Source organism: Salvelinus fontinalis, chromosome 7, assembly GCF_029448725.1.
Source record: "Salvelinus fontinalis isolate EN_2023a chromosome 7, ASM2944872v1, whole genome shotgun sequence".
NCBI lineage: Eukaryota > Metazoa > Chordata > Actinopteri > Salmoniformes > Salmonidae > Salvelinus > Salvelinus fontinalis.
In genome coordinates, this window is record NC_074671.1 from 28,011,846 (window position 1) to 28,037,241 (window position 25,396).

General features: G+C 42.6%; 1 protein-coding gene across 1 annotated transcript; it reads right to left on the bottom strand.

Annotated features, from left to right (window-relative positions):
* Nucleotides 1-3,650: 3,650 nt before the first annotated feature.
* Nucleotides 3,651-25,156, bottom strand: LOC129859333 (ADP-ribosyl cyclase/cyclic ADP-ribose hydrolase 1). The gene is made up of 9 exons (XM_055928978.1): nucleotides 24,994-25,156; nucleotides 24,762-24,885; nucleotides 9,121-9,247; nucleotides 8,757-8,895; nucleotides 8,148-8,230; nucleotides 7,896-7,969; nucleotides 7,712-7,804; nucleotides 7,315-7,401; nucleotides 3,651-4,416 (listed from the first exon to the last, which is right to left on the bottom strand). Exons 1-9 carry the CDS (start codon nucleotides 25,046-25,048, stop codon nucleotides 4,320-4,322), a joined length of 879 nt encoding a protein of 292 aa, XP_055784953.1. The 5' UTR covers nucleotides 25,049-25,156; the 3' UTR covers nucleotides 3,651-4,319.
* Nucleotides 25,157-25,396: the final 240 nt, after the last annotated feature.

Consider the following 25,396-nt stretch of genomic DNA (forward strand, 5'->3'; position numbering starts at 1 on the left):
ATAGTGCGCTTCGAGAGGTCAGTGTGCCCTGTCCCTGCTCCCCGCACTAGCCTTGAAGTGCGTGCCGTCATCCCGGTACCTCCAGTTCCGGCACCACGCACCAGGCCTACTGTGCGCCTCAGCAGGGCAGAGTCGGCCGTCTGCCCAACGCCTTCTGCACTGCCTGTCTGCCCAGCTCCGTCTGAGCCATCTGTCTGCCCAGCGCCGTCTGAGCCATCTGTCTGCCCAGCGCCGTCTGAGCCATCTGTCTGCCCAGCGCCGTCTGAGCCATCTGTCTGCCCAGCGCCGTCTGAGCCATCTGTCTGGCCAGCGCCGTCTGAGCCATCCGTCTGCCCAGCGCCGTCTGAGCCATCCGTCTGCCCAGCGCCTTCTGAGCCATCCGTCTGCCCAGCGCCTTCTGAGCCATCCGTCTGCCCAGCGCCTTCTGAGCCATCCGTCTGCCCAGCGCCTTCTGAGCCATCCGTCTGCCCAGCGCCTTCTGAGCCATCCGTCTGCCCAGCGCCTTCTGAGCCATCCGTCTGCCCAGCGCCTTCTGAGCCATCCGTCTGCCCAGCGCCTTCTGAGCCATCCGTCTGCCACGAGCCATTAGAGCCGCCCGTCTGTCCCGAGCCATTAGAGCCGTCCGTCAGTCAGGAGCCGCTAGAGCCGTCCGTCAGTCAGGAGCTGCCAGAGCCGCCAGCCAGTCAGGAGCTGCCAGAGCCGCCAGCCAGTCAGGAGCTGCCAGAGCCGCCAGCCAGTCAGGAGCTGCCAGAGCCGCCAGCCAGTCAGGAGCTGCCAGAGCCGCCAGCCAGTCAGGAGCTGCCCTACAGTCAGGAGCTGCCCTACAGTCAGGAGCTGTCCTACAGTCATGAGCTGCCGTACAGTCATGAGCTGCCCTACAGTCATGAGCTGCCCTACAGTCATGAGCTGCCGTACAGTCATGAGCTGCCCTACAGTCATGAGCTGCCCTACAGTCATGAGCTGCCCTACAGTCATGAGCTGCCCTACAGTCATGAGCTGCCCTACAGTCCGGAGCTGCCACCCAGTCCGGAGCTGCCACCCAGTCCGGAGCTGCCACCCAGCCCGGACCTGCGAGAGCCCCTCAGCCCGGACCTGCCAGAGTCCCTCAGCCCGGACCTGCCAGAGTCCCTCAGCCCGGACCTGCCAGAGTCCCTCAGCCCGGACCTGCCAGAGTCCCTCAGCCCGGACCTGGCAGAGTCCCTCAGCCCGGACCTGCCAGAGTCCCTCAGCCAGGACCTGCCGCCCCTTATCCCGGTGCTGCCCCTTATCCCGGTGCTGCCCCTTATCCCGGTGCTGCCCCTTATCCCGGTGCTGCCCCTTCATTTAGGTGGTTTTAGTTGGAGGGTGGTCATTGGGAGGGGGATACAGAAGCGGGGAGTGACTATGGTGGTGTGGGGACAGCGTCCGGAGCCTGAGCCACCACCGTGGTCAGATGCCCACCCAGACCCTCCCCTGGACTTTGTGCTGGTGCGCCCGGCGTTCGCACCTTGAGGGGGGGGTTCTGTCACGTTCCTGACCTGTTTTCTGTTGTTTTGTATGTGTGTGATGGTCAGGGCGTGAGTTTTGGGTGGGCAGTCTATGTTTTCTGTTTCTATGTTGGTTTTGGGTTGCCTGGTATGGCTCTTAATTAGAGGCAGGTGTTTTGCGTTTTCCTCTAATTGAGAGTCATATTAAGGTAGGTTGTTCTCACTGTTTGTTTGTGGGTGATTGTCGCTGTGTCTGTGTATTTTGCACCACACGGTACTGTCTCGTCTCGTTTGTTCGGTCGTTCCTGTTCATGTGTTTCCTCGTTTCATGTAAGTTCATAGTTTAGGTCTGTCTAGTTCGTTTTGTTATTTTGTTTATCATTCAAGTGTATTTCGTTTCGTGTTTTTCCGTCTTGTCAAATAAACATTATGTATTCATCACCCGCTGCGCCTTGGTCAACTCACTCACCGAAAGAGAGCCGTTACAGGGTCTGGATACTTTCTGAAGGCACTGTATAATAATGAATATTATCAAATCCATATCAATGATAACATAACAAGGGTGGCCTAATTTCTGTTGCAGATTTTCTGAAATTGAAATGCAAAATTGTGGTTCTTGAAGTATTCTAACGTTATTAGGTTGAATATAGGCTACATGATTGATGATTTTTTCCACAATGTCTTTTTCCACAATGTTGACCTTCAAATGTGTTTTCTATAGACATAATAATTGTCGGATTGTCGGAAACAAATTTGAACTTAAATCGCCAAAGATGTGTCTCTAATTCTGTAGCATTGTCACGTCATGTGTATAGGTGGCAGGGAAGTCAGGCGCAGGAGAATCAAACTTGGTATGAATGGAGTAGTTTAATAGCTTAAAAAACACAACTCCAAAACCATCGTACATAATAAAAGCAAAGTGGGTACGAAAAAAGTGGGTACGAAAAATGTGGGTACGAAAAATGGATCAATGATGGCTAGAAGACCGGTGACGTCGCCAGCCGAGCACCGCCCGAACAAGAAGAGGCATCGACTTCGGCAGAAGTCGCGACAAGCATATACTAGAAAAACATTTAAAAGTATGTAATACAGCCAAATTTGTCTTTCCATTCACAAACTTGAACGGAATATAACTATTACGTTTTGAGAAATAGTACTCATGCAGGAGGCACATCTCCACACTTCGCACTAGAAACTTTTTCCATTACTAAAAACATATTTTTTCTATATGCCTTTTTCAGATTGACTCCACTGTTCGATTACTTAGCCTAAAAGTTAGCTCACAGGTTTCAGGGTATGTTAATGGGAGAGAAGAAGGGAAGAAGGCAGGAGCAGCAGCATGCCACGTGAGGTGCGTGTTGACAGGGTCACCAGCTACAACTCGGGACAACATAATTGGAGCCGCCAATGAATTACCTCGTACCCCTCCACATCGACTCGGTACTGGTAGCACTTGTATATAGCGAAGTTATCGTTACTCATTGTGTATTTATTATAACTTTTATTTTTTACATGTATTACTTTTCTATTATTTCTCTATTTTCTTTCTCTCTGCATTGTTGGTAAGGGAAGAGGTCCCTGAACCAATAGTTGGTTGTATTTACTAAAGTAATATGGGGTGGAAGCTATGAAAGCTATCAAGGACATCAACCACCCGAGCCATGGCCTGGTCACCCCGTTGTCATCCAGAAGGCGAGGTCAGTACAGGTACAACAAAGCTGGCTTCTATATCAAGGCCATCACACTGTTAAATAGCCATCACTAGCCGGCTTCCACCAAGTACCCTGACCTTATTTTTGAACGAAACTAAACAGCAAAAACAAGGGATGCAACTTGTTCGCTATCGTCAGCTGATTTAGAATATGATATTTCTATCATCCTGGCATGTTCCTCGAAGAGGTATTGACGAGAAAAGTCTGAATCTTTAATATTAAGCCAGTGGTGTGTATTCATGGATGCCAGGGGAAGCCAGGCTTCCCCAAAAAATGTTTCAATAATTTACAAATAAAAAAATATAAAATGTATCTTTCGTCTCTGTGTTTCATAAAAACAACACCCCTCTCTGTATGTGTAGCCCATCTATCTGATGCTGTCTGGTCAAAAAGAGTATGACATTGTTGCCACCTGTAGCATTGAATGCAAGGGAAGCCAGCAGCATTTGGCATTCCTTGATTAAAAAAAAGTGTAATAGCCAATCAGCGTTGACCTAAACCAGAGAGTAAGAGGAAGCGAGAGGCCCAAATCGGCGGAAAATCTTTCTGTCTGTCCCTCGTTTATCAACCAACCGTACAATCTAATCCGACTGTAAAATAGCCTTGTGGTCATTTTCACGCAAAGATGGGTATTTATCAATGTGAATGTGATCGTTTGGTGTGCACAAAACCCAAGTCTGCTCTGAGCTGGGTGTACACCGTTTTACAGGTGAACAAGTGGTGCTGGTTTTGGAATACATGATAAAATAGAACATGATTGTCAAAGTACACAATAGATGAATAACTGGGTTTGATAAGTTAACAAGATTAGGGATCAATCAGAGAGCAGGGTTATGATGATGTCATTATAAAAGGACCAATCAGAGCAGGGTTATTATGATGTCATTATGAAAGGACCAATCACAGAGCAGGGTTATGACCATACCATTATGAATGGACCAATCAGAGAGCAGAGTTTTGACGATGTCATTATCACATAAATAGAATTAATCTGTCTTTATTTCAGTTAAAATCAACAAACATAGTAAACAAATAGCAAAATGCGTGTATATCTAAAGACAACTTGGATAGAGTATAATGCATTGAAAAGTGACACATAGCCTACTATGGGGGTAATATTTTTAGGGTGGATGTAACCTATCTATAGATGTAGCCTCTGTCTGTGCAGTAGACTGTTAGCACAGGGCAGGCAGGAGAACTGTTGAGGATTCTGGATGCACTGGAGGATCATCAGAGTTCTGCGAGGAGACATGAAGATTCAAAATAATAATGTGCACTCTACCGTGTTCAGGGTTCTGTTCACTTTCCCAAAATTCCCAAGTTTTCCAGAAATCCTGGTTGGATGTTTCCCAGAATCAGGATTGAACTAGAAAAGGACATTTCCTAAGGAAAATGTGTCTGCTTGCTAATCTTAAAGTGTTCATGCTTGTGAAATAGTAGTGTCAGTGACTGTAGTAATGGTAGTAGTAGTAATGGTAGTAATAGTAATGGTAGTAATAGGGTTGTCATAAACAATGGGCTACTTAAAGTGAGTTATTTTGGGGTGGTTTGTAGGTGTAGTTATTGAAGTGGGTTATAGTGGGTTAGTATAGTAGGCTAGCGGGAGTACTATAGCATCTTAAGCCATATCATGTGTTTTTAAGCTCTCAAAATGTTTTAGTTTGAACATTATGATAGTTCTGTGGCAGAGACTTCAGTTTAGAATGTTGAAGCCTCCATACCGCCATTGAAATGAATGGGGATACAACAAACTTTATAGATTATGAAGTATGAAGGCTTCCAAAAAGCGGTGTTGAGACAATCTAAGTTGAGTCAGTCTGCACAACGTTGGGGCGGTGTTTGTAGCTGGAACGGATCAAGCCAGCGGCAAATATTTGTTTTGCCTTTGAAGTCTATGGAGCTTTTATCCTAATTTAAAACGGTTATAGTCCAAAAAGTACAAATAGCAACAACAATCTTTTGACAAGCAATCTACAATGAACAAAAATATAAACGCAACATCCAACAATTTCAATTTTTTTACTGAGTTACAGTTGAAAGTAAATTGAAATAAATTCATTAGGTAGGCCCTAATCTATGGATTTGACATGACTTGGCATAGGCCCACCCACTTAGGAGCCCACCCACTGAAGAGCCAGGCGTGGTTACACGTGGTCTGTGATTGTGAAACCGGTTGGATGTACTGCTAAATTATCAAAAATTATGTTGGAGGCGTCTTATGGTAGAGAAATTAACATTGAATTATCTGGCAACAGATGTGGTGGATATTCCTGCAGACTCCCTCAAAACTTGAGACATCTGTGGCCTTGTATTGTGTGACAAAAGTATACATTTTTGAGTGGTCTTTTATTGTCCCCAGCACAAGGTGGAGCTGTGTATTGATCATGCTGTTTAATCAGCTTCTTGATATGCCACACCTGTCAGGAGGATGCATTATCTTGGCATGGGAGAAATGCTCACAGAGTTGTAGACATATTTGTGCACAACACTTTTGAGAAACAAGATTTTTGTGTGTGTGGAACATTTCTGGGATATTTTATTTAATTTTACAAGTTGAGTCAGTCTGTAACATGTCAAAGTTGGGTTGGTCTTTGTAGCTTTAACAGTTCAAGAACAGTGGAACATCCAAATGGCGTTTCTAGCTTTAAAGGTTGAAGACTAGTTACAGTCCAAACTTTTACCATGTTAACCTATGCCAATTGAAATGCATTGAGATTTATGCAAATATGGTTGTGGTGTCAAAAATAATCAGTAGTATCCCCCAATTTTTTTTCAAGCAAAAGTCCCATGGTAACATGTGTGCTGGGAGTCGGGAAGCAAGTTCAGGGAGTGAATAATTTCATAAATGAACGAAACATAATACAAAACAAGAAACACGAACAACGCACAGACATCAAACTGAAACAGAGAGGGAGCACATGTGACAGCATCCCCTCCCCGACACGTGGCTCCAGCCGCAGGACACCGACCAAAATGAAGATCCCGGGGATCAGGAGCGGACCGCTCACCTCTGCTAAGGCGCAAGAAACCTGTCGATCCTGCAGAGGCACGGGAGCATGGCGACTTAAAGCACTGGAGAGCGCATACGTGACATTACCCCCACCCCGGCGCGCGGCTCTGGCCGCAGGACGCCAACCACAGGGACGATCCCAGGGATCAGGAGCTGACCGGTCACCTCTACTGAGGCGCAAGAAACCTGACGAACCGGCTGAGGCGTGAGAGCCTGATGAGCCGGCTGAGACCTCCCTGGTTGCCTTGGTTGAGGCACGGGAACCTGTTCACCTAGCTGAGGCATGGGAGCCTATCGAGCCCGTTGAAGCATAGGAGTCTATCGAACCCGCTGACGCATCACAGCCTGTCTATCCCGCTGAGGTATGGAAACCCGTCGAGCCATCAAAGGCAGGAGAACCCGTCGAACCCGCCGAGGTATGGAAACCCGTCGAGCCAGCAAAGGCAGGGGAACCCGTCGAACCCGCCGAGGTATGGGAATCCTACAAACCAGCTTAGGCCTCCCAGGTAGTTCCGGTTCTGACTCCCGGACCAGACATCACCTCCAACACAAAAACCCAAAAAACTCTGATGCTTCCCTTTGGTGAGGCGTCATTGTGTAACGTGTGCGCTGGGAGTCGGAAAGCAAGTTCAGGGAGTGAATAACATAATACAAAACAAGAAACATGAACAACACACAGACATGAAACTGAAACAGAAACAATGACACCTGGGGAAGGTACCAAAAGGAGTGACATATATAGGGCAGGTAATCAAGGAGGTGACGGAGTCCAGGTGAGTGTCATTATGTGCTGATGCGCGTAACGATGGTGACAGATGTGGCCATAATGAGCAGCCTGGTGATCTAGAGTCCGGACAGGGAGCACACATGACAATCAGTGGTAGTCTGAACGTTTTAAAATTGCTTTGGTGTTGGTAGCTTTTATGGTTTTGGCGCTAGAGGTTCCAGCAGATGGCAAATAATAATAATAAGTACGAACAGTTTCTAAAGTTTGCTTTGCTTTCAGCAAGCATACCTAATAAGCAGGAATACTCAGGATTTCTGGAAAACTAGAAAGTTACCGAAATGTTCAAAACAAATTGTGTTTTAGTGAAGTAGGAAGTGATGAAAAGGTGATGTGACTTACAGGTCACTGTCTGTGCAGGTCCAGCGGAACCCTCTGGTCTGTAGGACATTGATCAAATCCACAATGGAACCCTGAGTGCAGGATTCTCTAAAGGAGGAGAGAACGAGGATACATAAAGTACATAACATATAGTATTTCTAAAGGTTGTTGTATTGTAGACAAACCATTTGTATCTGATGCAACTTGACAATAACATCATTTGCATGACATTTGCATAGATAAACTTATTTTGTGTTGATATTGAAAGATATGCCCAGTTCGTAACTTGGGTGTTTATCTAGGGTTCGTTCCAAATGGCACCCTATTCCCAATGTGGTGCATTACTTTTGACCAGGGCCCAACGGGCTCTATGTAGGGAATAGAGTGCCATTTGGGACGCATGCCTAGTCATTCTCACATGAAGGGTCCCTCCAGGTTGGCCACCACCTTGATATTGACATGATCCACCATTCTGGGGTTCAGGCTGTCCAGCTCCACACCCCCAAACATGCTACAACAAGATGAAAAGGACCAGAGTAAAACAATCACTACCACTGTTAGACCACTATGTATTGTCAGTGGCTGTCACGTCTTCGCCTTACCTTTTCCTGTTGAAAGCATTCTCTATGGATCCATTGAGCAGCACTGTGATGTTGCCACATGCCGCTGCAGCAAACTGGCAAACATAGAGAGATGAGGCAATCATAGCCAGACACAGTCCACAATATACAGTAGACGTGTCATGCAGTCACTCAGTATCTCAAAATCACAAGGCATATCCCTACCACAAAAATATTGCCATGAGATTAGTGGCATTCATGTAATTTAGGCTACCATTTTGTGAGTGAGCTTACGTTTTGTGAGGCTTGTCTCCACAAGGAATAGACAGGATGGTTTACACACGTTGACCAGTCTGGGCAAGAGTTGAAATCAAAGCCTAACAAAGAGAAACACATGAAGGAGCTTCATAAGAAAGAGACAGCCATTTTTAACATAGAAAAAACACCAGAGAGACAAAGTCAATGATATCTGCTGTGAAGAGTACGTTATCCTTCTAAGGAAAAGGAAAGTCATTCTCCTTGTTTGATTCGTGTGCAGAGCAGGAGGGGGATCTCTCCGTTGCAAAATTGGAAGAGTTTACCACAGAGATGGGGGTGTAACACATGGTGTTGTGATACAGCTGCACTACATAACACCCTGTGTGTGCGATATCCCCCACTCTGTCTCAACTTCCTGTAAGCACTGATCCAAACATTACATCTGTGGTCAACCACAGAGCCCCAGCCTGTCATATTGTGACCTCTCTCCTCATCAGGGGCTTTGGAGTGATGACTTGGCACCCACTGGAACAACTGTTCCTTCAGTTCTTTTGGGAACAATGTGAAGAGAGGAATCATAACTCTCTCTCTCTCTCTCTCTCTCTCTCTCTCTCTCTCTCTCTCTCAGACCATGATGAATCCTACCTGTGTCTTTCTTTTCCTGTCCGCACCAGATGAGGTCATTGAACATGTATCCCACCAGCGTGTCCTCCAGGGTCCAGAAACGACGTGTTACAGCTGCATAGCTGTGCATCAGCTCCCTGGTCTTACTCCAGAACAGCAACTACAAAAACCACAAGGGCAACAAGCACAAACCAGATACTAGATAGAGGAATCATACAGTAGATTCTCAATAAATCAAAGATACTCAAAAACACAACACAGTCAGTTACATCCTCAGAGGATTCAGGGCCCGTATTCATAAAGTGTCACAGGGTAGGAATGCTGATCTACGATCAGGTCCCACCGGTTTCGGATAAGAATCCAGCGCTGCCATGGTGATACTCACCTTACCACATGTCAGAGTCTGTGGTGTGGCATGGAACATCCTTTTGTAGTCCTTAATCTTCACATTACAGCGAGACTTCCTCATTACAGCCTCCTCAAACTCCCTCCAGATCTCCTCACAGTCATAGCTACAGTAACACACACAGCACTTTTACCTACAGTACCAGTCAAAAGTTTGGACACACCTACTCATTCCAGGGTTTTCCTTTATTTGTACTATTTTCTACATTGTAGAATAATAGTGAAGACATCAAAACTATGAAATAACACAAATGGAATCATGTAGTAACCAAAAGAGTGTTAAAAACTTTTCTCAATAGGGGGGCGCCATTTCGACTTTGTAAAAATTAGTTCCCAAATTAAACTGCCTCGTACTCAATTCTTGCTCGTACAATATGCATATTATTATTACTATTGGATAGAAAACACTCTCTAGTTTCTAAAACCGTTTGAATTATTTCTCTGAGTGAAACAGAACTCATTCTGCAGCACACTTCCTGTCAGGAAGTGAGATTTCTGAAATTGAGGTCTCTCTTCTAGGGTCAGTTTATAAATTCTCATGTAAGCTATGGGGCTACATGCACTGCATACGCCTTCCCCTAGGTGTCAGTAAGCGGTAAGAATTTGAATGGAGTGGATTGCACCATCTGGGGCACTATAAAAGCAGTTGGAACGGAAGGTCCGGCCTTTTCAACGAGGGGCCTGACGCAAGAAGGACATCACCATGGCGTCCTGAAAAGCTTTCGTTTTAGCAGTTCTATATCTCCGGCTCTGATTTAATTTGATTTTTGTCTTAAAAACTTCATGAGGTAGTTAATTTAAACTGACTTATAGCAGTTTTTATCAGTTTATTGCGATTTTCTGGAATTTCTTTGTCACGCGCTATCACGAGTTGGACACCTCTCCGGTACATGGCTAGCGTTAGCGGCTAATTCTACATGAGAAGAGGACATCTTTCAACCAAAAGACGATTGTTCTGGACAAAGGACACCTTGGCCAAGATTCTGATGGAAGCTCAAGAAATAGTAAGAAGTCTTTATGCTGTTAATTCGTATTTATGTTGAAAAACGTTAAACAATAATTCCGCCATGAATTTCGGTGCGGTATCGCTTTAGCGCACGCTGTATGTCATAGTAACGTTAATTTTAAAAATCTAACACAGCGGTTGCATTAAGAACTAATGTATCTTTCATTTGTTGTCCAACCTGTATTTTTTAGTCAAGTTTATGATTAGTTATCGATTAGATTAGGTGCCTCTCCAAGATGGCGCCGGACAGATTGCTTGAAGTTTGACTACTAATCACATTGTATAACCACGATTTGTGCCGCTACATATGCACATTTTCGAACAAACCCTATATGCATTGTGTAATATGATGTTACAGGACTGTCATCTGAAGAAGTTTATGAAGGTTAGTCAAAAATTATATATCTTTTGCTTGTTTGTTACGATCGCTAACCTTTGCTGCTGGTAAATGGCTTGTGTTTCTGGCTATTGTGGTAAGCTAATATAATGCTATATTGTGTTTTCGCTGTAAAACACTTTAAAAATCTGAAATATTGGCTGGATTCACAAGATCTTTGTCTTTCATTTGCTGTACGCTGTGTATTTTTCAGAAATGTTTTATGATGAGTATTTAGGTAATTCACGTTGCTCTCTGTAGTTATTCTAGTCGCTTTGGTGAGAGTTGTGATGGTGGCTGCAATGGTAAACTATGATTTATACCTGAAATATGCACATTTTTCTAACAAAACATATGCTATACAATAAATATGTTATCAGACTGTCATCTGATGAAGTTTTCTTGCTTAGTGGCTATTTATATCTTTATTTGGTCGAATTTGTGATAGCTACCTATGCAGGAAAAAAATGGTGGAGTAAAAAAAGTGGTGTCTTTTGCTAACGTGGTTAGCTAATAGATTTACATATTGTGTCTTCCCTGTAAAACATTTTAAAAATCAGAAATGATGGCTGGATTCACAAGATGTGTATCTTTCATCTGGTGTCTTGGACTTGTGATTTAATGATATTTAGATGCTAGTATTTACTTGTGACGCTATGCTAGGCTATGCTAGTCAGCTTTTTTACTGATGGGGGTGCTCCCGGATCCGGGATTGTGTGGAAGTAGAAGTTAAACAAATCAAAATATATTTCATATTTGAGATTCTTCAAAGTAGCCACCCTTTGCCTTGATGACAGCTTTGCACACTCTTGGAATTATCTCAACCAGCTTCATGAGGTAGTCACCTGGAATACATTTCAATTAACAGATCTCCCTTGTTAAAAGCATAAATAAAGGAATTTATTTTCTTTTTAATGGTTTTGAGCCAATCAGTTGTGTTGTGACATGGTAGGGGTGGTATACAGAATATAGCCCTATTTGGTAAAAGACCAAGTTCCTATTATGGCAAGAACAGCTCAAATAATCAATGAGAAATGACAGCCAATCATTACTTTAAGACATGAAGGTCAGTCAAGCCGAAAAATTCCAGGAACTTTAAAGTTTCTTCAAGTACAGTCGCAAAAAACATCAAGCGCAATGTTGAAACTGACTCGCATGAGGACTGCCACAGGAAAGGAAGACCCAGAGTTACCTCTGCTGCAGAGGATAAGTTCATTTGAGTTAACTGCACCTTAGATTGCAGCCCAAATAAATACTTCACAGAGTTCAAGTAACAGACACCTCTCAACATCAACTGTTCAGAGGAGACTGTGTGAATCAGGCCCTCATGGTCGAATTGCTGCAAATAAACCACTGTTAAAGGACACCAATAATAAGAAGAGACTTGCTTGGGCCAAGAAACACGAGCAATGGACATTAGACCGGTGGAAATCTGTCCTTTGGTCTGATGAGTCCAAATTTGAGATTTTTGGTTCCAACTGCCTTTTCTTTCTGAGACACGGAGTAGGTGAACGGATGATCTCTGCATGTGAGGTTCCCACCGTGAAGCATGGTATAGGAAGTGTGATGGTGTGGGGGTGCTTTGCAGGTGACACTGTCGTTGATATATTTAGAATTCAAGCACACTTAACCTGTTGGGGATGGGGGCGCTGTTTAGACTATTTATGCTAATTTGGCTAATTTTTGAAACGGCTTCCCACAAAATCCTTGATCGTACAATATGCATATTATTATTATTATTGGATAGAAAACAGTCTATAGTTTCTATAGGAGTTGAAATTTTGTCTCTAAGTGGAACAGAGCCCATTCTACAGCAATTTCCCTGACATGGAGTCAGATTTGAGAAATGTTGGCCACTCTTCTGAAGTCAGTTAAAAGGGCACTGTCATTGCTATGACTACACGGACACTTCTTACGTCTTCCCCTGGATGCCTTTACGTGATGACGATTCCAATGGGGTCGATTGCGCGTTCACAGGCACTACAAATGAAAAAAACCTTTAGCTAGCAAGTCTTTTCTTGCTGTGTAACGCGCGTGGAAGACACCGACCCTCTCCTGTTCCAAGCGTTAGTTTAGCCTGTTATATTTCTCCGGTCATCTTTTCACTCGTTATAGGAGTTAAAAACATCATAAGGTAGTTAATTTAAAGCGTTTTATAGCAATTTATAGCCGTTTAGTGCGATTTTGGGACATTTATTTCTTTAACGCTGTGAATAGGTGGACACGCTTTCAGTTCATCCCGAACGCAGTTGGCATTTTCACATGGCAAGAGGACAGCTTTCCACCAAAAGACGATTCCTCCCAAGAAAGGATCCTTTGCCCAAGATACTGATGGAAGAACAGCTCAAGGTAGGACATTTTTATTATGATAAATCGTGTTTCTGTCGAAACATTTTAGTGGCTTAGGACGCCATGTTTTTTGACGTAGCTTCGCTTGGCGCAAACTGTATTGAAAAGTAAGGATAAATTAAAAAATGTAATAACGCAATTGTATTAAGAATTAAATTGTCTATCAATCCCTGTCCACCCTATATTTTTTAGTCACGTTTATGAGTATTTATGTATAAGAGTAGATCACTGTCTAAGTGGCGCAAGGACTTTTTCTTTACCAGCTTGTCTACATTTCACATTGTCTAACCATGATTTTGGTGGCTAAATATAAACATTTTCGATCAAACTGTATATGCATGTTGTAATGTGATGTTACAGGAGTGTCATCGGAAGAATTCTGAGAAGGTTAGTGAAAAAATTAATATCTTTTGGCGATGTTGACTTTTATCGCTCACTTTGGCTAGAATCAATGCTGGGCTGCTAATTGCTATGTGCTAAGCTAATATAACGATTTATTGTGTTTTCGCTGTAAGACACTTAGAAAATCTGAAATATTGTCTGTATTCACAGGATCTGTGTCTTTCGATTCGTGTATGCTGTGTATTTTTACGAAATGTTTGATGATTAGTAAGTAGGTAAACACGTTGCTCTAAGTAGTTTTTCTATTCCATTTGTGACGGTGGGTGCAATTGTAACTTATGCCATCTACCTGAAATATGCACTTTTTTCTAACAAAACCTATCCCATACCATAAATATGTTATCAGACTGTCATCTAATGAGTTTTTTTGTTGGTTAGGGGCTATAAATATCTTAGTTTAGCCGAATTGGTGATGGCTACTGGTGTTGGTGGACAAATAAAAGATGGTGGATTATGCTAATGTGTTTTTAGGTAATAGATGTACATCTTTACATATTGTGTCTTCCCTGTAAAACATTTTAAAAATCGGACATGTTGACTGGATTCACAAGATCTGTGTCTTTCATTAGCTGTATTGGACTTTAATTTGTGAAAGTTAAATATTTAAAAAAAATATTTTTTTTGAATTTCGCGGCACTGGTTTTTCAGTGGGGGGGGGGGGGGTGTGCCGCTAGCGCCACGCTGATCCTAGACAGGTTAACCAGCATGGCTACAGCATTCTGCAGCGTTCTGCAGTGATATTCCATCCAATCTGGTTGGCGCTTAGTGAGACTATCATTTGTTTATCAAAAGGACAATGGTCCAACATACCTCCAGGCTGTGTAAGGGCTAATTGACCAATAAGGAGAGTGATGGAGTGCTGCATCAGATGACCTGACCTCCACAATCACCTGACCTCAACCCAATTGAGGTTTGGGATGAGATGGACCGCAGAGTGAAGGAAAAGCAGCCAAAAAGTGCTCAGCATATGTGGGAACTCCTTCAAGACTATTGGAAAAGTATTCCAGGTAAAGCTGGTTGAGATAATTCCAAGAGTGTGCAAAGCTGTCATCAAGGCAAAGGGTGGCTACTTTGAAGAATCTAAAATTGATTTGTTTCACTTTTTTGGTTACTACATGATTCCATGTGTTATTTTATAGTTTTGATGTCTTCAATATTATTCTACAATGTAGAAAATAGTACAAATAAAGAAAACCCTTGAATGAGTAGGTGTGTCCAAACTTTTGACTGGTACTGTATATCTAATCATAGATAACATAAAAAAAAATATGTAATGTTGAGAACATGTTGCATATAAGGAAATAAGATCCCTTACGAAAAAAACACATGAATTTCACGTAATCATGTGATTTTCTGTGAAGTTAATGTGATAACATGTGACAACATGATCTCATGTGAAATAAATGGACAATATGCGGATGCAAAAAACATGTAATGCCATGAAACTACACATGACATTTGAGCACGTGATAACCCAGGTGTTAAATGCCGTTGAGAATATTTTACTTTAAAAATGCTTAATTGACATGAATTCAATTGAAACAGTCTGCAGCGTTCTGCAGCGATATGCCATCCAATCTGGTTAAAACCCTGCAGGTTTTAGTTAGATTCTGTTTTTATCCTTGTCCATCCCCAAGAACATTTTTAAAACATAGTGTCATGGTCCTCTTGATTACTTGGGACTCAACTGCTGCGTCACCAGGTCTGTGGACATAAAGGAGATTGGCTATACATATTGCCTAGAATACATTTTTGCACTTTTCCTAAAGTATATACAACAATTTGAATGTGTTATTTCGATAAAATTACATTATGCTGCTCTATTCTGATTTCAATTAGTGTAAAAAATATTGTTTTATTTTGTACTGTGACCACACTTGGGACTCAGCCTTAACTGGGATTTGAACTTAATTAAAACCTCTTGGTCGCTATATAAATAAATATAAATATCACATCTACATAAGTATTCAGACCATTTACTCCATACTTTTTTAAGCACCTTTGGCAGAGATTACAGCCAGACAGGATAGGGTTGAGGCACAGATCTGGGGAAGGGTAACAAAACATTTCTGCAGCATTGAAGGTCCCCAAGCACACAGTGGCCTCCATCATTCTTAAATGGAAGAAGTTTGTAATCACCAAGACTCCTCCTGGAGCTGGCCACCTGGCCAAAGTGAGCAACCGAGGGAGAAGGGCCTTGGTCAGGGAGGTGAGAAAGAAGCCGGTGGTCACTCTGACAGAGCTCAAGAGTTCCTATGTGGATATGGGAGAACCTTCCAGAAGGACAATCATCTCTGCAGCACTCCACCAATCAGGCTTTTATGGTAGAGTGCCAGACGGATGCCACTCCTCAGTAAAAGGCACATGACAGCCCACTTAGAGTTTGCCTAAAGGCACCTAAAGGACTCTCAGACCATGAGAAACAAGATTCTCTGCTCTGATGAAACCAAGATTGAACTCTTTGGCCTGAATGCCAAGCATCACATCTGGAGGAAACCTGGCACCATCCCTACGGTGAAGCATGGTGGTGGCAACCTCATGCTGTGGGGATGTTTTTCAGCAGCAGGGACTGGGAGACTAGTCAGAACCGAGGCAAAGATGAATGGAGTAAAGTACAGAGAGATCCTTGGGATAAACTCCCCGAATATAGGTGTGCCAAGCCCGTAGTATCATACCCAAGAAGACACGAGGCTGTAATCGCTGCCAAAGGTGCTTCAAAGTATTGAGTAAAGGGCATGAATACTTATGTAAATGTGATATTTTGTGTTTTTTATTATTATTTTTTGCAAAAATGTAAAAAAAATAAACAGTTTTTGCTTTTTCCTTGTTGGGTATTGTGCATAGATTGATTAGGGGAGAAACATTTTTAATAAATTTTTAAATAAGGCTGTAACGTAACAAAATGTGGAAAAAGTTAAGGGGTCTAAACACTTTCCGAATGCACTGTGTATACAAAGGTATGTGGACACCCCTTCAAATTAGTGGATTTGGCTATTTCAGCCACACTCGTTGATGACAGGTGTAATAAATCGAGCACACAGCCATGCAAACATTGGCAGTAGAATGGCCTTACTGAAGAGCTCAATGGCTTTCAATGTGGCACTGTCATAGGATGCTACCTTTCCAAACAGTCAGTCCGTCAAATTTTTGCCCTGCTAGAGCTGCCCCGGTCAAATATTGGCAGTAGAATGGCCTTACTGAAGAGCTCAGTGACTTTCAACATGGCACTGTCACAGTATGCCACCTTTCCAACAAGTCCATTCAGCTGGAATGGTGTAAAGCTCGCCGCCATTGGACTATGGAGCAGTGGAAACACATTCTCTGGAGTGATGAATCTGGCAGTCCGTCGGGTTTGGCGGATGCCCCAATGCATAGTGCCAACTGTAAAGTTTGGTAGAGGAGGAATAAGGGTCTGGGGCGTTTTTTCATGGTTCGGGCTAGGCCCCTTAGTTCCAGTGAAGGGAAATCTTAACGCTATTGCATAGAATGACATACTAGATGATTCTGTGATTCCAAATTTGTGGCAACAGTTTCGGGAAGGCCCTTTCCTGATTCAGCATGACAATGGCCCTGTGCACAAAGCGAGGTCAATTCAAGAAATTGTTTGTCGAGATCGGTGTGGAAGAACTTGACTGGCCTGCACAGAGTCCTGACCTCAACCCCATCGAACACCTTTGGGATGAATTGGAACGCCGACTGCGAGCCAGGCCTAATCGCCCAACATCAGTGCCCAACCTCACTAATGCTCTTGTAGCTGAATGGAAGCAAGTCCCCGCAGCAATGTTCCAAAATCTAGTGGAGTGCCTGAAGAGGGGAGGCTGTTATAGCAGCAAATGGGGGACCAACTCCATATTAATGCAGAGGATTTTGGAATGAGATGATCGACGAGCAGGGGTCCACACTTTTGGTCGTGTAGTGTAGTTTTCCTCCGGCTACACCATAATGCTACCCCAGAGAGTGCTGCTGAGGCTACTGTAGACCTTCATTGCAAAACAGTGTGTTTTAATCAATTATTTGGTGACAATATATTTTGTATAGTCTTACCTAAAAAGGATAACTTTAATGTTTCACAAAAAAAAAAAAAAATGAAATTCACTGTTGAGGGTGGTTCTTCCCTTCCTCCTCTGAGAAGCTTCCACTGATTTCACAGCTACACATATGAACTCACATGGTACAGTTCGCTACCTTGTAAGTACAATGGGAGGGCAAACTGTAAACGGGGGGACCGGAGGTCCCTTTTAAAATTTCAAAAGACATTTCCTGCAATTCTACACTTATTATTCCTTTCTTGATTGGTATTTTGAGGGGTATATGGAGGAGTATTTTGAAGATAAGTGGAAGACCCCCAACCTCAGAGAGATATATTTTCCGTTTTATAATGTTATTCTAGAAATGTTATGAGTGAAAGAGAAATGTGCAGTGTTTAAGCTAATTCCATGCAATTCTACACATTTTGACAATGGGCAGAGATTGAAATTTGCTGTTTTAATGCTGATCTCATGTTATTCTTCACATTTTGCTATGAGGATGAGAAAATATTGCAATTTTAAAGTGACTGTCCAGTGAAAATCTCACTTTTAAAAGTTCATATTCTGTTAACTCACACAGAAATAATGACTTACCCTTTTCTCGCATTTGTGGCCAAAGCATACATTCGAGAAAAAAACACAATAAAAAAGCCCACCTCAAACAGACCATTTAAAAACTGCTTGCTATTTCCTCATAGAGGATGATGTCATCCTCCTGAGGAGGATGAGCTGGCCTATCAGCGGTCTACTTGCATTAATATCTTTAATGACCGGTATACACCCTCACCATTGTAATGGCTTCCGTCGGTAGAAGGAGAGGAGGACCAAAGCGCAGCGTGGTATGTATCCATATTTATTAGAATACTTTTTCTATAACGAACAAAACAATAAACAGACGAAAACCCAACGAAGCTACAGTCCCGAACTAGAGAACACAAAAACAGATGAACGCAAGAACAGGAACAATCACCCACAAACCAACAGTGAAAACAGGCTACCTTAATATGGTTCCCAATCAGAGACAACGTAAAACACCTGCCTCTGATTGAGAACCATATCAGGCCAATAAGACAAACCTAAACAAAGAAACACATAACATAGACTACACCCACCCAGCTCACGTCCTGACCAACTAAACAAAGACTAAACAAAGGAAATAAGGAGTCGGACACAAGCTCTGCTGTACATTTCATTTGTACAACTGACTAGGTATCCCCCTTTCCCCTTATAGAGAGTTTAGTTTGGGTTAAGTTGGGTCTCTCTCCCTCTCCCCCTTTTCTTTCCCGCTCTCCTCACTCTCTCCCCCTTGAGATAGATATCAAGTGATCTGGAGCAGTACTCGCAATAGTTTTCCACTTCTACTTTTTTAACAGCAAGCATCATAAAACATTATGACACGGTCATAACCATGTCATAATATGTCTTAACAGCTGACATAACTTGTCATAACCTGTCATAATACAGTCATGACACATATTTAGACCTGTTGTGACATTTATTGCATTATTTTATGGCTGGTTATGACACCTACATAAGAGTGTTAAAACCCACAAAACCTACCGCGGTAGTTATTTTATGTCTGGTTATGACACCTACATAAGAGTGTCAAATCCCACAAAACCTACCACACAAGGCGAAGCGTTGTAGATTACACCATAGCCAACTTGAAAACTTCATGTGTATGTTATATAACATTTTCTGAAATGTACCATATTAAATTATTGTAATTGTGCACACATTGATGTCAGACATGTACCTACTGTATCCCAATGCTCTGTTGCTGATGACTGGGATGAATGCAGGAGCAAATTTCAGGAGCAGGACAAGACACTATCTTTTTGAGTGATGACTGACATGTGGCCATGCTCGTGATAGGCCAATCTGGCTTATATGATTATGGTGGTCATAATTCTTCTTGACAGAATCAAAAAGTGTATTTTTTTTGTCCAAGTAAAACGACACAGGATGGTCATAATACTCATGACAGTGTTTGCTAATTGACATAATTTGAGTCAATTGGAGGTGTACCTTGTATTTCAAGGCCTACCTTCAAACTCAGTGCCTCTTTGCTTGACATCATGGGAAAATCAAAAGAAATCAGCTAAGACCTAAGAATTGTTTTTGTAGACCTCCACAAGTCTGGTTCATCCTTGGGAGCAACTTTCAAACGCCTGAAGGTACCACGTTCATCTGTACAAACAATAGTACGCAAGTATAAACACCATGGGACCACGCAGCTGTCATACCGCTCAGGAAGGAGACACGTTCTGTCTCCTAGAGATGAACGTACTTTGGTGCAAAAAGTGCAAATCAATCCCAGAACAACAGCAAAGGAACTTGTTAGGATGCTGGAGGAAACAGGTACAAAAGTACGCTCGTCGTTGGAATGAGACCAAGGTGCAGCGTGGTAGGCGAACATCTTACTTTTATTTAAAATGAACACCAAAAAACCAACAAAATACAAAAACGAACGTAAAGTTCTGCAGGCTATAGAGCAACTAACAAAATCAAGATTCCACAACTGAAGGGGGAAAAAGGGCTGCCTAAGTATGATCCCCAATCAGAGACAATGATAAACAGCTGCCTCTGATTGGGAACCATTCTAGGCCAACAAAGAAATAGAAATATAGATTTGCCCACCCAAGTCACACTCTGATCTAACCAAATAGAGAATAAAAAAGGCTCTCTAAGGTCAGGGCGTGACAATATCCACAGTAAAACTAGTCATATATTGACATAACCTGAAAGGCCGCTCAGCAAGGAAGGAGCCACTTCTCTAAAACCGCCATAAAAAGCCAGACTACGGTTTGCAACAGCACATCGGGACAAAGGTGGTACTTTTTGAAGAAATGTCCTCTGGTCTGATGAAACAAAAATATAACTGTTTGGCCCTAATAACCATCGTTATGTTTGGAAGAAAAAGGGGGGGGCTTGCAAGCCAAAGAACACCATCCCAACCGGGAAGCACGGGGTTGTCAGCATCATGTTGTGGGGGTGCTTTGCTGCAGGAGGGACTGGTGCACTTCACAAAATAGATGGCATCATGAGGCAGGATAATTATGTGGATATATTGAAGCAACATCTCAAGACATCAGTCAGGAAGTTAAAGCTTGGTCGCAAATGGGTCTTCCAAATGGACAATGACCCCAAGCATACTTCCAAAGTTGTGGCAAAATGGCTTAAGGACAACAAAGTCAAGGTATTGGAGTGGCCATCACAAAGCCCTGACCTCAATCCCATAGAAGATTTGTGGGCAGAACTGAAAAAGTGTGTGCAAGCAAGAAGGCCTACAAATCTGACTCAGTTACACCAGCTCTGTCAGGAGGAATGGGCCAAAATTCACCCAACTTATTGTGGGAAGATTGTGGAAGGCTACCCAAAACATTTGACCCAAGTTTAAATTGTTTAAGGCAATGCTACCAAATACTAATTGAGTGTATGTAAACTTCTGACCCACTGGGAATGTGATGAAAGAAATAAAAGCTTAAATAAATATTTCTCCCTGCTATTATTCTGACATGTCACATTCTTAAAATAAAAAGTGATGATTCTAATTGACCTAAAACAGGGAATTTTTACCCGGATTAAATGTCAAAAATTGTGAAACCCTGAGTTCACATGCATTTGGCTAAGGTGTATGTAAACTTCCGACTTCAACTGTATATATGCATTCGTGAAATGGTAGGTGCTTTGTGTTTGTTTTGCATGGCCACTGATGTGATTGATTTGCGGTATAATTACATCGGAGTGGAAGGTGGCGAGATGACTGTAACGGTTCTCCTCTTCCTCTTCATCCGAAGAGAAGGAGCATGGATTGAACCAAGACGCAGCGTGATACTTAGACATGATGTTTAATAAACAAAACAGAAAACACGAACGAACACTTGAAGTTACAAAACAAATAAACGATGTAGACAGACCTGAACGACGAACTCACATGAAACACGAAGAACGCATGAACACGAAAACTGCCTACATAAAACGAACGAACAAACAAAACCGAAACAGTCCCATGTGGCGCAAAGACATACACAGACACAGGAGACAACCACCCACAACAAACAGTGTGAAAACACCTACCTTAATATGACTCTCAATTAGAGGAAACGCCAAACACCTGCCTCTAATTGAGAGCCATACCAGGCAACCCTTAAACAAACATAGAAACAGAAAACATAGACTGCCCACCCAAACTCACGTCCTGACCAACTAACACATACAAAAACTAACAGAAACAGGTCAGGACCGTGACAATGACATGTCCTTTTAACAAATTGACGTCTGGTTTCATGAGGTTATTGTCATTCATTGTACATTTGTACGTATTGCGCAATTTTTTTAGCTACTCTAACCATGTTTTCAGACTTGCTTCGAACTTTGCCTGCTTTGATAGAGTCATAAGAGTAAAAATGAACCACCATAACTCCGTACCGAAACAGGAAGTACTTTAAAGGCTCATTGCTAGAGGTTGACGAAAACCCACACGCGAAGGATGTATTGACTTTTAGGCTGGGTTTCTGTACAGCACTTCTGTACAGCACTTCGAGATATTAGCTGATGTACGAAGGGCTATATAAAATAAACTTGATTTGATTGACTGTGACTGTCAATCCCATTTCTTACTCAGTAATGGAGGTACAGTGAAACTTTTATGTTTTATGAGCACTTGCATTGCCCCGCTGTGATGATTCCAAGGAAAATGAAGGGTAATTGAATGAATACATCAAGTGTGAGCACACTGAAGCAGTTTGCACTCAGCGTTCATGACACAGGCAAACAAACAAACAAACAAACAAACAAACAAACAAACAAACAAACAAACAAACAAACAAACAAACAAACAAACAAACAAACAAACAAACAAACAAACAAACACACACACACACACACACACACACACACACACACACACACACACACACACACACACACACACACACACACACACACACACACACACACACACACACACACACACACACACACACACACACACACACAGAGTGCCTGGGCACAGCCCTTAGCTGTGGGATATTGGCCATATATCACACACCCCCAAGGTGCTTTATTGCTATTATAAACTGGTTACCAACGTAATTAGAGCAGTAAAAATACATGTTTTGTAATACCAGTGGTATACGGTCTGATATACTATGGCTGTCAGTCAATCAACATTCAGAGCTCGAACCACCCAGTTTATAATTAAGCCATTAGGCACAAGGCGGTGTGGTATATGGCCAATATACCATGGCTAAGGGCTGTTCTTAAGCACGACACAATGCGGAGTGCCTGGATACAGCCCTTAGCCATGGTATATTGGCCATATACCACAAACCCCCAAGGTGCCATATTGCTATTATAACATGTTTACCAATGTAATTAGAGCAGTAAAAAATAACGTTTTGTCATACCCATGGTATACGGTCTGATGAGCCATGGCTGTCACCCAATCAGCATTCAGGGCTCGAACCACCCCGTTTATAATTAAACATACCACAGCATTATTGAATACTCGCTTCTGATTGGTTAAAAGGGCATTCTAGAATGGACATTAAAACCAGATAACTGGACAGTTCGAAAAGATATCGGGACACCTTGCAATCGTGACGCAATAAGCGCCTACACATGCAGACCGTACTTGCTACAAAGTTACAGAATGCTAAACCAACAACCACACCAAACGGAATTAGATACATTGTAAATGCAGGTCCTACGAGGAACACACTTTGCTAGCAGACTTTCATTGATTTGTTTTTCCAGAGACATATTTTTCGGGGAGCGTCTGACGACTTAACGTGGTGAGTGATGAACAAGAATGTATCTGGTCCCTACTGTTGCAGTCATGACACAAGTGGCGCTATGCTGTCAAATACTTCCATGTTTCTAGTTTGACCAGCTGTTTTCAGCAACTGATATTTTTTAATTTGGGTGTCATATAGGCAGGTTTGCTAGCAACAAACAATTGTTAAAATTTCGAGCCTAGTGTTGGATATACAATGCGATCTCCTCATTATGAAGTGTTGAGTGTCCTGACGAGAAGGAAAACTTTTCTACCTATGCCAGGCAAAATCAACCATGATCAGCTCATTGTTATGGATGTATCAGAAAACAGAAAACAGCTACTTTGCTGTTACTCTACCTGCAAAGGTTGTGACTGTGTTAGCCGTAGCTAGCTGGCTAGCTAACAAGCAAGGGATAAGAACGTTGCCATGGAACATAAAAAACGAATGGCTGGGTCGCGTCCATAAATATCGAACTAAACAAACGAATGACTGTGTCCAAAAGATGAGAATGTATGAATTCATTTATAAAGATGAAAATATCAACAACAACAAAACAGTATTTCTACCGGTAAAGTAAATGTGTGCTTTCATATTGTTTTCTCTCTTTCTTTCTTTCTCTCTCTCGGAGGACCTGAGCCCTAGGACCATGCCTCAGGACTACCTGGCATGATGACTCCTTGCTGTTCCCAGTCCACCTGGCCGTGCTGCTGCTCCAGTTTTAACTGTTCTTCCTGCGGCTATGGAACCCTGACCTGTTCACTGGATGTGCTACCTGTCCCAGACCTGCTGTTTTCAACTCTCTAGAGACAGCAGGAGCGGTAGAGATACTCTTAATGATCGGCTATGAAAGCCAACTGACATTTACTGTTGAGGTGATGAATTGTTGCACCCTCGACAACTACTGTGATTATTATTATTTGACCATGCTGGTCATTTATGAACATTTGAACATCTTGGCCATGTTCTGTTATAATCTCCACCCGGCACAGCCAGAAGAGGACTGGCCACCCATCATAGCCTGGGTCCTCTCTAGGTTTCTTCCTAGGTTTTGGCCTTTCTAGGAGTTTTCTAGGGAGTTTTTCCTAGCCACCATGCTTCTACACCTGCATTGCTTGCTGCTTGGGGTTTTAGGCTGGGTTTCTGTACAGCACATTGAGATATCAGCTTATGTAAGTTTAACGTTAGTCCGTTCCCTCGCCCCGACCCGGGCGCAAACCAGGGACCCTCTGCACACATCAACAACAGTCACCAACGAAGCATCGTTACCCATCGCTCCACAAAGGCCGCGGCCTTTGCAGAGCAAGGGGAACCACTACTTCAAGGTCTCAAAGCGAGTGACGTCACCGTTTTTGAAAGGCTATTAGCGTGCACCACCGCTAACTAGCTAGCCATTTCACATCGGTTACATTAGAAGGACTATATAAATACATTTGATTTGATTTTTCTTTGGCAACTGTAAGCAATTGTATTTTATTGTTAGCCTGCAATACTTAATTATAAAAGGTGGCTATTTTGCCTATGTTCCACAAACACTTTTTCACATGTGAAATCATGTTATTTTCCACATGGGAAATCATGTGGTTTTCGTAAGGGATTCCATGTTAGAAATGCATTTGATTTGTCAAGACACTAAGTCGGTCAAACTGCCTACTTTTTCATGTCTTACCCACACTTTACCTGGAATTAGGGCAAACTAGTGTTATGTAGCTGTAACATCGACCAATCACAATGTGTTTCAGGTTAGGTGTCGTCCCCATCTCAGCTCTCAAACCATCAGCGCAGAACAGGACAATGACAAACCCTGATGGAAGAAATAACACAAGTACAATACCTCTTTGAATGTATTCAACAATGTATATAAAGGTGTTCTTTCACTCAGGTTATGGAGGTACTATAGAAAATAACTCACATAATATGAGCATGTGGAATATGCTAGAGGTCGACGAAGACTTCTGAAAGGTCATGGTGTTCAGAGCTCATGGATGGAGCTCTCCAGGGTACGCCCCAGACCCCTCTTACTTAGGCCCTGTCACTGTCAATAGAGAAAGAAAGAGTGAGTGAGCGTAACGAAGTGTGTGTATGTGTGTGCACGTGCTTGGTGACATCAATTGACATCAAGAGTGTGAACTCAATGGAAAGACCAACTCAGTGTTATCACCAAATCAAATCAAACTTTATTTGACACATGCCCCGAATACAACAAGTGTAGACAGTGCAGTTCAAGAAGAAGAAAATATTTGCCAAGTAGGCTAAAATAAAAAGTAATAATAAAAAGTAACACAATAAGAATAACGAGGCTATATACAGGGGGC

Bases quoted from the DNA above. Each gene is read 5' to 3' on its own strand.
- LOC129859333 (XM_055928978.1), bottom strand. From the start codon at position 25,048: ATGACCTTTCAGAAGTCTTCGTCGACCTCTAGCATATTCCACATGCTC. The intron at 24,886-24,993 runs GTGAGTTATTTT...TTCTTCCATCAG, and splicing joins ATTCCACATGCTCATATTAT to GGTTTGTCATTGTCCTGTTC. The intron at 7,970-8,147 runs GTAAGCTCACTC...TATGTTTGCCAG, and splicing joins GGAGACAAGCCTCACAAAAC to TTTGCTGCAGCGGCATGTGG.